Below are 15,444 nucleotides of genomic sequence, written 5' to 3'. Positions count from 1 at the left end.
CCAAGTACCCAAATCCATTTGAGGATTTTACTATCCAGAGTTCAGCTTAGTTTCTCAAACTATACAGACAACTGGTAAGAGCACCCACAGATTTTTTTTTTTTTTTTTTAATTTATTGCCTTTCCCAAAATCATTTTCCAGACATATGTCTCAGATTATGAGGATCAGCAAGCCCATATTCTAAACCTACTCTTAACTACAATACCTGAAGCTTGTGATGAATGCCCACGGCCAATTAAGAAATGCTGATAAGCTGGTGATAATGACCGATTATGCTAAACTTCACATCCTAAACCAAAACTTCATTAATCAAAAGATACTACCAGTCTTGAAGTATCTGTTACATCTTAAAATTTCTTGGATTGGCAAGTCCCTGGTGTCCTTCGAGATTTCAAAGCCACAACTCAAAAATTAATTCAAAACATTGAGTCGGACACCAGGGACTTACCAATCAAACAAATTTTAAAAGATGCCCCCAGACTCAAGTCCTGAAAGCACTTCTACAACTCAAAAATTTCAAGCCAGTTGAAACAAAGGTGGAATAGAGAAAAAACTCCCAAAAGAGAGGACATCATTGAAGATCCAACTTTGCACCTCCCTATTTTTGCTGCAAATAGTAGGAAGCCTCATCTCAAAAGATTTTGGGTGTTTATAACAAGATTCAAGTGAAATATGACAGATCAAAATAAAATGAAATTTATGTATAAATTTGTAATCCACATCTGCTTCTAAAGTATTTGCAGAAATTATAGTTGGTATAAGAAACAATGCTGTATTTTAAGTCATTTTATTTTACTTTGATATTTCTAGCAGTTCTCTGAAAGAAAAAAAAAAAACACATTGAAAATAAATTTTATCCTTTTACAGTGTTTATTCTTGGAATTAACATTAGGGATAGTTTGCGTAAAATCTCGCTACCTTTTGTTAAATAAAAAACACTTTAAATTGACTGCATTCGTCTCAGACAACATTAAAGGCAACTGATTTCAATATATATATATATATATATATATATATATATATATATACACACACACACACACACACACACACACAAACTGAACAAAATTCAGTTCTTCATTATTGTAGTGAAATTAAAATATTGAATTTTAAGTAAAACTAATATCTACTCAATCGTCACGTCACAGTAATGAACATATCCAAAAGTTACAAAAATCCGTAAGGTTGAAAATTATTAATGAAAATAGTTTGAAATAAAGTTATAATCACAAAAGGGAGGTAATTATTTTCCGAAAATTAGGCACTTTAGACAACCTTAATTTTTGCTAATCGTCTTCGAAAACTTTGAATTAATATTTTACCTTATCGTTTTTCATAATTTTTGGATACTTTCATTACTGCGACATGACAATTTAGATACGATTGGTCTCACTAGAAATTCAATATTCAAATTTTGCTACAATAACAAACTAAAAAACTGTGCTGGTCTGTCATTTGGAGCTTGTGGATTCTGAATAATTTTACTTTTCAAAGACAAAAAAATATCAGGGAGACCAATGCCAACAATAGAATCTCTGGATTTTCACGAGATTGATATCGTTTTGAAGCGCGACCCTTCAGACGACAAATATCGAAAAATTGGCCAAAAAACATTAATTCCTTCACCCTCAACTAGGCACTTTTCTACAGGGGGGGGGGTCGCTTTTTTTGCCGATATTTTCAAAAGTCATCCCCTCTTTTCGATTGACTAGCCATAATTCAAACCTTTGTCACTTCTTTGGTGATGGACGTAATAGCAAAGACATTTTTTTTCCACATTCTTTTCCTCCTTTGTGGTACAGGTTCGAGCCTGCCTAAAATCCAAGGCGAGGTTATTGAGAAAAGTACAAGCAATCAAGCAGATGAACAGACAAACGAGAGTAAATTACTAGGTCCAATCAGGGAACCAAAGCCAGTAAAGAATATGTAGTATGCATGTACTCATGATGTCATAAATACCATTTTAAAATAAAACTGATCAATTTGTGATTTTCGGAATAAAATCAAATTTTATTAGTATCTGCAGAAAGCTAAGGGAGGAGGGGGGAACAAAGGGCGATAACTCAACATAATTCAAACTCATGAGATGCCTACAAATTCTCATGAATTACTTAAAAATGACTTCTAAAAATAATACTTAGCAATTTACGTAATGTTTGGAATATGATATTTTGATTTTGTCATGGTACATACGTCATACATTTTTATTTTGTTTTTAATATAGGGGAAATTTTGGACAAGAACTATTTTTATCTTTATTTAAACGAGCAAGTGAATTACTCCCCTTAGATTATGAGTTACTTCCCTTGGTTTAATGTACATATTAAAAAACTTGTTTACACAGTGAAGGTATTAGATGGTGGAAGGAAAAAACTAATGAGATATGCGAGTCTTTTACACAAAGAGAAAACCATTTATCAAGGCCCCGATAAAGGTTAATGTATGCACGATAGTCATTGAGAATACCGTAGTAATCGTCAGTAGTAGGATACTGCTAACGAATTGATTATTGAAGAATATCCCAGAATTTGGGAAGGATTGAAAAATAAGCATTTTGGTAAAATGTGACACGCAACTGTCGGTCCTTGAGGAAACCCACCCCCACCCTCTTATTGTTCCGGTATCAAATTCCAGTCTTTGATAATGTTTTTCTCTTCATTGGTAGATGGGGAAGTGACGGTAGTCTAGTGGTTAACGACATTGACTGACTGATAAACCAGGTGTTCAAGTTCTAATCTAGTTCGTTCCAGAAGAATCATGTTCACTTAAGAGGTTGGCAACCTTGACGTGGTCCCTTCTGTAATCCCCAAGGTCTTTCTAGAAAGATTTGACTAAAAAATATCAGAAATCAATGCCAACAATAGAATCTCCGGATGATGATTGGTCAGATCTTCAAATCCCCCGCCCCCTTAATTATCTATGACTTTATAGCATCTATTTTTTTTTTTCTTCTCTCCACCCCAAACAAGGCACAGTGCTACTTGGATACTATTTTAGACAAAATTTTCAGGGATACTATGTGGGAAGTTGAACAGCAAGATGTCTGTTCACACTCCATTTAAACTATTAAACTTGTGCAAGTCAGTACAAAACTTATAGTACAGTCAGTCCTTATGTTGTTGACTAGTTTTATAGCATATCAACCCCTTTTCAGGATTCAATCAGTTTGCTAGAAAGCTTCTATGAATTCAACATCTTTAGAACATAACATGGATAATGTAGTGCCTCTCAGAGTGATTATTGAAGAGAAGAGATCTTGCACTGAAGTTTTATCGTATCAAGACTGATGTAGGATTTTTCATATCTTACGCCAAATATAGAGCAAGCATAATTATATTGAGACACTGGTTCCCATCAAATAAACGTTCAGCCTACCCAGTGCCAAAATGAGTGACCATTTGGTAAGACAAGGTACTGTATGTGCCCTGAATCCTGGAGAGAGATGGAAGTCACCTATTCTTGCTCAAGACTTGCATTAAAAATAATGCAACATCCCTCACCCAACCCTGAGGGAAGGGGTAGGGGGAGGTAAGAAACGGTCCTTGTCCATGCTTGTTTTGGTTATTGTTGCTATTAGATAAGATATTAAAAAAAAATATGTACACTTCATTGAAGGTTTTCTATTTATTACCTATCAAGAAACAATAAAATTCTTGAGTTTGCTGTTGCTTTAATAGTTAGATTGCTACTCCAACAGCTAAGATACTGCTTGTATTTCTTTGTATCTTTACATGTGTGAGTGGTGTGGCTAGCTTATAGTCAAATTCCTTCACTGTGTTAGAGTAAACTCGTGTACATACAACTGAATAAAGTTTCATGTGAGATGCAAGAGATCATTTGATCCATTGATTTCACATAGACAAGTACTACAATTCATCAAGATTGCAGAGTTGAGCTTTGGAAAGAGTTCAAGTTACTTTTTAAACTAAGAAAAAAGGAGGGGGGGTAAAATAAAGAGTCAAAGTCATTTGTATTTTTGTAATCTTCCGACTACTATTCTCATCTTGAGCATCATTTACATGTTTCAGTCAATGTAAATTCTGACCTTCTTGAGGTGTATCTTGTCAAACTCTGAATGTTGTGAAAATGCAACTGAAGATGAGAAGAGTAATGAAAATGACGACCCCCAACAAACATCACAATCAAACCAGACAACCACCCAAACAAAACCAATTCACCTTCCTCGAGGCTCACATTCACAAATATCCATAGATTTAGAAGTAAGAGATGATATAGAGTCTTCTTCGTAAATTTTAGCATTAAGTGAAACAAACTTACACTCCTCAATCCACTGACTACTTTTACATGACAGGATACCCCCCTCTCTCTCTCTGCTGTAAGGAGTCGGATAGATATATGCATGGGCTTGGAGTCTATATTTAAAGCATCCTCCCCTTAGCAAAAGCTGGAATCAGATGACCAGATCTTTGTTTTTGACTAGCCTTTCACAAGTGCTTAGTTACTTATATTTTCTTTACCCTTCTCTCTCAAGTCAGAATTTTGCTCTAATTGATAAGGTCTCTGATTAGATACATCACTCCCCTTAGTGATGCGAAAATACATGTGTTTAGTGACTTTAATAACATAAAAAATGGCTTGGTTTCTCAGGTTACACAGCTGGACACTGTACTTATAGCTCCTCTATAGCCCATTCCCATAGACAGTCCCACTTCCCAGATCGTGAACACTGGCAGGTTTCACTTCTAGACCTATTCCTTACCACAGTACCTGAGGATCGCATGACTAATGTCCACAGTCCACTAAGAAATGCAGACCAATGGTATTAGTAGCCATTGCTCAAAATAAGGTGCAATCGCAGCAGCACAAAGACAGCATGCTCTCCACCGGTTCATCCGTCACAAGTCAAATACAAATAGGCAAAAATTTATAGAAGCTAGAAATCATTGTAAGAGAGAAATAACCACAGCCAAAAAGGCATGCTGATATAATCAGTGAGCATAGAATCGCAGAAGGTAGGAACTCATGATTTCTGGAAAATCTATAATAGTGTAGTAAATAAAAGGGCAATCAGTAATTCCCCACTATTCAACAACCAGAAGGTTGCATATACTGCAACCAAGAAGGCAGAACTGCTTGCCCAGTGATTCGCCTCCAACTCTGCCTTAGAGCCAACAAACTCCCTCTCAAGTTTCTTTATGTGGACGGAAGCTACAATTGATCTGAAAAATCACCCTTCTCATATCCGCAATATAAAAAAAAAACAAAAAAAACAGACACCTCAAAAAGGCGTGTGGGCCCGATCTCATCCCTGCTATACTAATTAAGAAATGCTCCCATACTTTCCAAACTCTACAAAAAATACCTTGAAGAATCTTGCTTCCTAATAGCTTCTGTCGTACCAGTGTTCAAGAATTCTGATGAAAGCACAGACCCTCTCAATTATTGCCTTATCAGTCTCACCCTCTTCGCTAAAATCTTTGAGACGCTAATCAATCAAGCACTAGTCCACCACCACAAAAGCAAATCTTCTGGCAAACAGTACGGATTTAGGCAATGTCGTTCTACTGCAGATATTTTAACAGTCATCTCTGATTGCAGATACCATGCACTAGATAAGGCGGGCAAAGCTCTCGATATATCCAAGGCCCTTGACAGTCTGGCATGAAGGATTGCTAATGAAAATAAAATCAAACTGTAACTGGAGCAATAGTACATATAACTAGATCCTTTTTAGACAATAGGACCATGCAGGTTGTCACTGATGGACATTCATCTAAGCAGCATACCATTAATGCAAAAGTGCCAGGGGGGAAGGGGGGGGTGATCCTTGGACTATTATTATTCCTGATATTCATTAACTACATTCGCGATAATACCATGTCCAAGATGGGTATATTTACTGATACAATGCTCTATATGCATGAGGGAACCAGACCGTAAGAGAATGGGAACGTAAATGGATGGTAATATTTAAATGCTAGTAAGACCAAGCTATTCTCCTTTAACAATTACAAGAAGCCTCTCCAACCACCGATATCCATCACAAATCACTTCCTACCTGAAAATTCTTCCTTCTAACTCCTTGCCTCAACATTCATGGATAATGCAAAATGGAACAAATTAATGGAGGACCTGGCGAAGGCTGCTGCAAGGAAAGTGAACTCCCACTATTGTGCTAGAAAACTCCTCACACCCGAGAGTATCCCGTACCTCTACAAGGCCACTATTCGCCCATGCATGGAGTATTGTTGCCACATCTAGGCTGGTATATCTACTACTAGCCTCTCCTTGAATATGGAAAAAAAAAAAAATTCCAATCTAATCGGTCCCACTTTGTCAACTAAGCTTCAACCCCTGCCCCATCGCCGCAATGTTGCATCCCTGTGTCTGTTTTACAAGTATTTTAATGGAATGGGTTCTGATGAACTCGTATTTGTGCCCCCCCACTCGATGTACATATCCCCGACAAACCCGTTTAGCAACAAAATCACCCCCTTCACTTGAGGTCTCTAAATGCCAGAAAGCTTTCTACTTTAATAGCTTCTTCCCTTGAACAGCTAGACTTAGGAATTCCCTTCCAGCTACTTACTTTCCTGACTGTACCGATATGCAGAAGTTCAAATGTAACGTAAACATTTTGTAATTCTTTCTTGGGCATCGTCCCAATTAGTAGCCCTTTACATCCAAGTGGCGAATAACGTTGTTTGGGGTGAAGGCGAGTACATAAAGTATTCCGAAGATTATAAATAATACAAATAACTAATCCGCATCTCAAAAACAAGTCAAAATCATAGCTGGAATTTTAGAATCCTAAGAATCAGTCAAGACTTTATACTTTTTGACTCCATAACATCATACTAACATTATGGGGAGGTAACTCCCAAAAATTCCAAATTGGAGGTCTTATCAGAAAGTTTTAAGGACAAATAAAGAAAATTCTAAATTTGATTACTTATGAGAACAGTTTGACAAGTAATTGATATTGGATTTGAAGATCCCACATTGTAAGTCTACAGGGAAACAGTACCCTTGTAATGGGTTCCATAAACAAAAAAAGTAATGGATTCCATAAACAAAAAAAAGTAATTGGAAAGTAATTGTTTAAAGGTGCAGTTAGAATAAAAAGAGTCCATGCTGTGAAGGTCTTACATGTTGGAACCTTGCCACTGGGTGTTTGAGTTAATGATACCCAAAAAAGTAAAAGATGGGGGTGGGGGCACATATACTTACTAGTAGTTAATAAATCTGGTGCCTTGGCTTATTTGAGCAGTGACATTTGTTAGATGGCAGGCGAAAAGCAGCATATTTCGTGGCTGGACTTTAATTGCAAATCGCATGAAAAGCATCGAATAAATGGTAAGAGCTGGAAATAAAAAAAAAATAAATAAAAAAAAAAAAAAAAAAAAAAAAAAAAGAAATTAGTCATGAAAATCAAAATATTTTAATGTGTTCTCTAGAAAAAAAAAAGTTTTGATTTTGCATACAATAATAGTCCAGTCAAATTGTGGCTGAACCTCAAACAAATTGCTAACAAAGGTTTTTAAATTGCATTGTAGGCAAGAATATCTCTTTCAGATAAAAAAAAAAAATTACCAAAATTGACCTTGAGGAAAGGGGTCAACGACCGCCATCTTTAAAGGGTCCCCCCCGATTCTAGTTTCCCTCTCTCAACTCAATTATTGTAAGTATATCTTCAAAAATTACAAATGTATCAATCTGAAATTTTATAAATCAACAGTTTTTATGAAGTTGAATATAATTATAAACTCATAGGTTTGGTTTTATTTGATTTTGGTTTACGGCATATCAACCCTTTTAGATTATTTGATACTAGTCCAATCAATCTAGCTGGGTTTTTTTTTTTTTTGTCTCAACCTCAAATAAATTGCTAACAAAGGTTTTTAAATTGCATTGTGCAAGAGAATATCTCCTCTTTCAGATAAAAAAAAGTTTATTAAAATTAACCTCGGAGAAAGGGGTCAACGGACGCCATCTTTAAAGGGTCCCTCCGATTCTAGTCTAAGTATTCTTTTTTTATTAGCCGCACCTGGCCGAAAACAAGCAATAAAATATTTTAATATTCTGGTGGTCATAAACCTAGCACATGTAGGCTGTGGTACTGGTCAAGTCTGAGCAGACTCTCTCCCATCCCTGTAACTCCCAAAAGACTTTTCATATAGTATTTTGAATTTCCAAAGGAGGCTTTATAAATTACTGTCTGCTGCCCTTTCCAAGCATTTTAGTAAGTTCAAATATTCATTAATTATTTTGTTTACATCTGTAATTATGCGAATTTGTTACAAATATTGAGGAAATTTACATTCACATTATTTTGTGAAGTCAAAGTTTTTAAAATGTTAATAAAGGGGGGTAATGCGAATTCAAGTAAACATTTTAATCTTTGTTAAATAAATATTGTTTTTAAATTTACGAACATTCATTTTATGCCAGTGAGTTCCATAGATCGTATATTACCACATTCTTCTAAATTATTGATATAATTTCAGTTGATAAGATATTTGTATATGTGCACTCACTGTAACTGTACAATTACAGGCGTGTCTGTTATCTGTTTGTTGCGCTCCAGACATTATTTTACATATTTAAGTATAGTTGCTGTTTTGGAAGTCTGTTTTTTAACTCCTTAGAAAAAAAGTTTAAGTGAAAAGTATAACTTGACTCATAGAAAACAAACTTCCAAATAAATAAATATAAATATGATTTGTAAATACGTACTCGAAATTATAAATCAAAAAAGTAAATTCATGACTTGCGAATTTAGCCGATAATTGTTATTTATTGATTCGTGAAAATAAAGTAAGTAAATTGAATTGAAAAAACAAATGCGATAAAATGTCATCCTTTTGTTAGTTAATAACCATTAATGAATAAAAATGTAATGTGTAATCAAAAAATTACCTTTGTGTGAACGTAATTAATAAAAAAATCAAATATTAAAAAAAAGAAAACAAAGAAAAAGAAAAGAAAAGATTAATTTAACATGTAAAACTATTGCATAAAAAAACTGGATTTCCTTTAAAAATCGGAATCTAATCTTAAACTGATTTTTTTCTTATTAAGCTAATATGCATAGATAATGATTTAACTGTAAAAAATGGGAAAGGGGGCCATTGCATTTTCGGTCTGAGAACCCGTAATACTATCAGTCTTCTCCTGCTTCTTATGTCTTATTTTTGTCTCTTTATATATTACTGCAGGAGCTTAATAACCTGTGGTATTCTAATTTCAGGAAGGCCAAATTGAAGTACCGATAATTATGGATGCTGACAATTGTGCTATTTGCAACAATAAACTGTCCAGTAATGAAGAAACATTCATCGTCACCCAGAAGGGAATTGATTCCATTAACAGAGCTTCTGTAAAACGTGAAGAGAATATTATCATTCAGCTTGGTCAACGTCTTCACAAGAAATGCAGACAGCGTTGGATCAACCCCAAATATATAGAAATGGATCGTAAAAAAAGGTCCACCCATGATGCAATACCATCCTGTGAAATCCACTCTTTGTGTGGGTTTAACTTTAAGGAACATTGTCTTTTTTGTGGTTATGTTGCAAAATTTGATAGTAAGAACAAAAGTGTTGATGTTTCCCATGTAGAAACTATTGAGTTTAAGGACAGGGTGTTAAAAGTTGGTGAGAAAGTCCGTAGAAATGATGACTGGGCATCCACTGCTAAAGGTAGGATATGTTATGTAGCTGATCTTGTTTCACAAGAAGCTTGTTATCACAGAACATGTTTTGCGAATTTTGATTCTAATGGAAACATTCCTAAGGCATTCTTTTCTGTTGATTCTTCTAAGAAACAAAATCTTGGTAGACCAGAGGATTCGAAAAGCAGGCATTTCTGGAAGTTACTAATTATTTACAGCAAAATGACGAGGAGCAACTCACCATTGTCGATCTTGTTAAAAAAAAAAAATGGAAGAAATTCTTGAGGACACGGGCCTTGAACCATACAGTCTCTCATACATGAAATCTCGATTGCTAGAACATTTCAAAGACAAAATCATTCTGACTGAAATTAATGGGAAACCTAATGTTACATTCTTAAGTACAGCAAAATCTATTCTCAATGAATTCTATGCACAGAGCCGCTCAAGAGACAATTCAGAAACAGAGGCCATTAGAATCATAGAGACGGCAGCCAAGCTTATCAAGTATGACATTAAAAGTATCCAGACAAGTTCAGGATATTACCCGTCTAAGAATGATCTTGAACAGGATGCGATTCTTGAATATGTTCTTAAATCATTGTTAATTTTTCTCAGGAATATGTTTGCAGGCAAAGACAATGATTTGAAACTTGCATCGATAGGTCAAGCGATAATGCAGGCTGTTAGACCTAGAGTTCTCCTTGCACCTTTACAGTTTGGTTTAGCTGTAGAAATGCATAACCAATTTGGATCGAGGTCCCTGATTGACACTCTGAATAAGCATGGTTTCTCTTCATCCAACTCGGAAGTCCAGAAATTCGAAAGAAGTGCTGCTCTTGTTCATGAGACTGAAATTCTGTTCCCCGTTGAAACTGAATTTGTGCAGTTCGTAGCTGATAATGTGGACCATAATGTAAGGAGTATTGATGGATTCAACACATTCCATGGTATGGGCATCATAGCATCTGTTACCCCCGGGAAAGTTAAAGCAAAACCAATTCCAAGGATTCAAGTATTTTCAGAAGAGATAATAAAGGTTGGAAGGATCAAAATAAAGTTCCTAGATTCATGGCACACCAACAAACCCCCAGTTACATTTAAAAAGCTCCTGGCCAAGAAAGTTGTCGATTCCACTGCCAATGTTGACATCCTTTGGGAGGTTTCACTAATTTTACATCCGTCCAGACCCGCACTTATGCAGTCAGTGTACAAAGGAACATACCCTGGAAAATCAGCAACAGTTTTTTTGCCAATGATTGACATGGACCCTGGTAACCCAACCTGTGTGTACTCAACTTTATGTCACATTAGTGATTTAGCCAGAAAAAACAACATAACACCAATTCTAACATTTGATCAGCCACTTTGGTACACAGCAATGATGATAGTCGAGTCACAGCCTAGTTCCAATCCCCTGAAATCATTTGTCTTGCGACTTGGTGGGCTCCATACACAGATGAGCTTTCTGGGGGTCAATTGGTCATTTGATGAAAGGTTCTGGTTTGCAAGAACTTTTTGAACTTGTGTATGCTGAAAACACAGTCAACCACATGCTAAGTGGCAAAGCAATTGCAAGAGCCATTCGTGCTCACTTTTTAGTTGCTGCTGCTCTGAATGATATTTTATTAGCAAAAGCCTATGATTTGCCAGTTTCACATGTCACTGAGCATGATCAACCCAACACTGATGCAGAAGAGTCATTTCATCAAAATGAAGACCTTAAAGAAGCTCAGGGGCTATTGATAGGTCTCCTTGGTGGGACTGAGAGATTGGATAATGTTCTGTCTTCAGAGTCTGTAACCAGGATTACCCAGAAAATCAACCATGTGAAGGATGCGATGGTTGAGCAGCGAACAGCAAAATTGTGGATTCAATACCTTGATATGGTGAAGAGCCTGCAACTGTTTATCAAAGCAGAGCGCACCGGGAACTGGGAATTGCACCTTGACACTGTTAGGAAAATGCTGCCAATATTCGCTGCAGCAGGACACATCCCATATGCAAAGTCGGCGTATCTGTATTTGCAGCAAATGGAGGGTCTGCCAAAAACCCACCCTGAAGTATACCAGAAATTTTCGGAAGGATTCCATGTGATTAGACGGAGTGATCGCTACTGGGCTGGCTTGTCAACGGATCTGGTTATTGAACAGGTGCTAATGAAGACGTCTGGAGGCCTTACTCATGGCAGAGGAATGGATGAAATTCAACGATTGGTTTGGACGCTATCACTACCAGCATGCGCGGAAATCAAGTTTGCAATGCAAGAACTAGCAGGCATTCATTATGGCACTAGTGACCAGCATCAGGAGGCTACTTCAGCAAGAAAAGAGCATGATGTGAGGGATACATGGAAGGTCCTTGCGTTTCTCCAGACATGACCCTTTCACGGAAGATCCGTCCATTCACAGCATTTCAAGTGGAGTAACTGGAGACAAAAAGGTGAATGTGGACAGAGTAAACTCCATAGAAGAGGCAATCATAGCTTCAATGGCTGGAGAAAATGTACAAGAGTACACTTTTAAAAAAAAGGATCAAGCAATTACACTTGGATCAAAAGTTTCACTCAGCAAAGATGAAACTGTTGAGACTGATCCACAACTCCTATTCCAGAGACTGTGTGTGCTATCTAATAATGAACCCTCAACCCAGGAGCAGCAAGAACATTTTCAATATGAGCTGTGTGGTTACCCACCTTCTCTTTGATTATTTTGGATTACTGCGACAGGCAAAAAAATCTGCTTTGGCGGACGCTATATGGGAACTGACTTCTCATGTATAATCAGGTCCACAGTCATCAGATCCACAGTATCTCTTAGATGGTGGAGCACTACTTCAGCGTCTCCCTTGGCAAAAAGGTCGCACATTTAATGAGATCTGTGACCAATACTGTAGATATGTCACAAATAAATATGGAAAAGCATGTGTTGTCTTTGATGGATATGAAAGTGGCCCATCCATTAAGGACTCGACTCACCGACGCCAAGCAGGGGGGGGGTTGGAGTTAATGTGTCACCGACTCCTTTCATGGTGTTCAAATTAAAAAAGGATGTTTTCCTTGCTAATCGACAAAAACAATTGTTTATCAACTTGCTGGGAAAGAGTTTGAAGGAAGCAGGTTGTAAAGTAATCCATGCATCTGGAGACGCTGACGTATTGATTGTGAAGACTACTCTAGAACTGGCACAGACAGGAGAAACCATTTTGATAGCAGATGACACTGACCTATTAGTCCTTCTATGTTATCATACCAATAGCGATGATATTTACATCTTCTTTACGCCACAACCAAAAGCTAGTGAAAAAAGAGTGAAAGTCTGGAACATCAAAGAGGTGAGGAAATCATTGGGAGATGCGGTCTGTTCCAACATTCTTTTCATTCATGCACTACTGGGTTGTGATTCTACATCCAGTGTTCACGGAATTGGGAAGGCTGCATCCCTCCGAAAGGTGATGAACAATAGAAACTTCCTCGAACTGGCTAAAGTGTTTGGCAAAGACAGCAGTGCAGAAGAGGTTATTGAAGCTGGGGAGAAGGCTTTAGTGTGCCTATACAATGGTAATGATGGGGAAAACATCAATCATCTTCGACTGAGGCGCTTTAAGGAAAAGGTAGCAAATAGCTCAAAGTATGTTGAGACCAAATCATTGCCACCGACAAGAGCAGCTACGAAATTCCACAGCCTTCGAGTTTACTTCCAAATTCAGGAATGGAAAGGTAGAAACCAGCTAAAACCTGACGAGTGGGGATGGACACTTTCAGATGGTAAATTACAACCAGTTAAGACTGACTTACCACCTGGCCCTGTAAATTTGTTGGCCATAATTAGGTGTAACTGTACTTCAGGGTGTACTACAGGAAGATGCAGTTGCAGGAAACATGGCATTCACTGTTCAAACTTGTGTGGATATTGCAAAGGCCTCCATTGCACCAATTCATCACAGCCAGATCTTGATGATGATGATGAAGTGACCTTTGACTAGTTCTTGACAAGAAATGTTCTTTGGTCCGTTCATAAACTTGTTCTGTGTAATTTAATAAAGTTTTTTTGTCAGCAAAAATGATTATTTTTGTAATTGTTTTAATGGACATACTTGTCAGGGATTTTATGCATCGAAATTTTAATACTGTTAAGTTGAATTTTAACCCTTTAGACTCAGGCCAATATATCAGCCTTGGCGATTTAGCAAAAAAGATGACAGTCGATATTTTGTCCTTTTACATTATGGTAATTGTTAATTTTGCGTATCATCTTTTTCGCTAGTTATCGCATTTTACGACAGTGCCCAAACGATTTAAAAGTGGCGGCCATTGACCCCTTTCCCCAAGGCTAATTTTGGTAAATTTTTTTTATATGAAAGAGGAGATATTCCTGCCCACAATGCAAGTTAAAAACCTTTGTTAGCAATTTGTTTGAGGTTCAGCCACAACACCAAAGACTGGACTATACAGTAATTGAGTTAAGAGAGGAAGACTAGAATTGGAGGGACCCTTTAAATATGGCGGTCGTTGACCCCTTTATCCAAGGTTAATTTTAATAAACTTTTTTTATGGGAGAGAGAGTTTGCTCAGACTTGACCAGTACCACAGCCTACAGGCGCCAGGTTTATGACCACCAGAATATTAAAATTTATTGCTTGTTTTCAGCCAGGGACGGCAAGCAGGTGCGGCTAATAAAAAAAAAGAATACTTACAGTAATTGAGACTAGAATCGGAGGGACCCTTTAAAGATGGCGTCCGTTGACCCCTTTCTCCGAGGTTAATTTTAATAAACTTTTTTTTTTATCTGAAAGAGGAGTTATTCCTGCCCACAATGCAATTTAAAAACCTCTGTTAGCAATTTATTTGAGGTTGAGAAAAAAAAAAAAAAAAAAAAAAGAAAAAAAAAAGCTAGATTGACTGGACTAGTATCAAATAATCTAAAAGGGTTGATATGCCATAAACCAAAATCAAATAAAACCAAACCAATGAGTTTATAATTATATTCAACTTCATGAAAACTGTCGGTTTATCAAATTTCACATTGATATATTTGTTATTTTTGAAGATATCCTTACAATAATTGAGTTGAGAGAGGGAAACTAGAATCGGGGGGGGGGGGACCCTTTAAAGATGGCGGTCGTTGACCCCTTTCCGCAAGGTCAATTTTGGTAAACTTTTTTTTTTTATCTGAAAGAGGAGATATTCTTGCCCATAATGCAATTTAAAAACCTTTGTTAGCAATTTGTTTGAGGTTGAGCCAAAAAATGAGCTAGATTGACTGGACTATAAGTATATCAACCATGATCAGCTATTTGACCTTGTAAGGTTAAAAGACACCATCTCATGTGTGCGATTTTTATGTGTCAAGAAGCATTCAACTGTTGACAAGTTTCAAACACTTGTAATGACTCAGGAGGGGGGTATAATCCAATATGTATTAAAATTAGAGGAAGAAGAGACATAAGAGGGGGGGGCAGAGGGGAAGGGGGATATAGCAAAAAGGAATAAAGATTCTTTTACAATACATTAACAATTGTTGGATCATTTAGAGTCAAGTTATCTTGACATTTTTCTAGAGGAAAGTAAGGAGATGTGTTTAAGTATCTTGTTTAATGTTAATTTGAAGAATTTGCCATGTAAGAGCTTCTGTGAATTAAGAGTCATATCAATAAAGTAGAGTTATTCAGCAAAATGTTTGTTCACATTTAAATTTTTGCAGGTTGATACAGTCAAAGGAACTGAGCAGAAACGAAATTCTAAAAGCAAGTGATGCAAGAAAATTTTCCGATATATGAAGACCGCTACAGTGAAAGGGGTGAGATTTTGC

The 15,444-nt window shown here is 36.7% G+C and overlaps 1 protein-coding gene across 1 annotated transcript in view; it reads right to left on the bottom strand.

Annotated features, from left to right (window-relative positions):
* The window catches only part of LOC145263033 (mitochondrial pyruvate carrier 1-like), a 58,415-nt gene that overhangs the window by 315 nt on the left and 42,656 nt on the right, over positions 1-15,444 (bottom strand). The window contains exon 4 of the mRNA XM_080119865.1: positions 7,192-7,324. Coding sequence (XP_079975991.1) covers positions 7,192-7,324 — 133 coding nt within the window. The remainder of the gene's footprint in view (positions 1-7,191; positions 7,325-15,444) is intronic.

This window comes from Euprymna scolopes, chromosome 38, assembly GCF_053919585.1.
Source record: "Euprymna scolopes isolate OS-2025 chromosome 38, ASM5391958v1, whole genome shotgun sequence".
Lineage (NCBI taxonomy): Eukaryota > Metazoa > Mollusca > Cephalopoda > Sepiida > Sepiolidae > Euprymna > Euprymna scolopes.
Note: the sequence above shows the minus strand (reverse complement) of the source record. Positions and strands in the feature narration are given on the sequence as shown.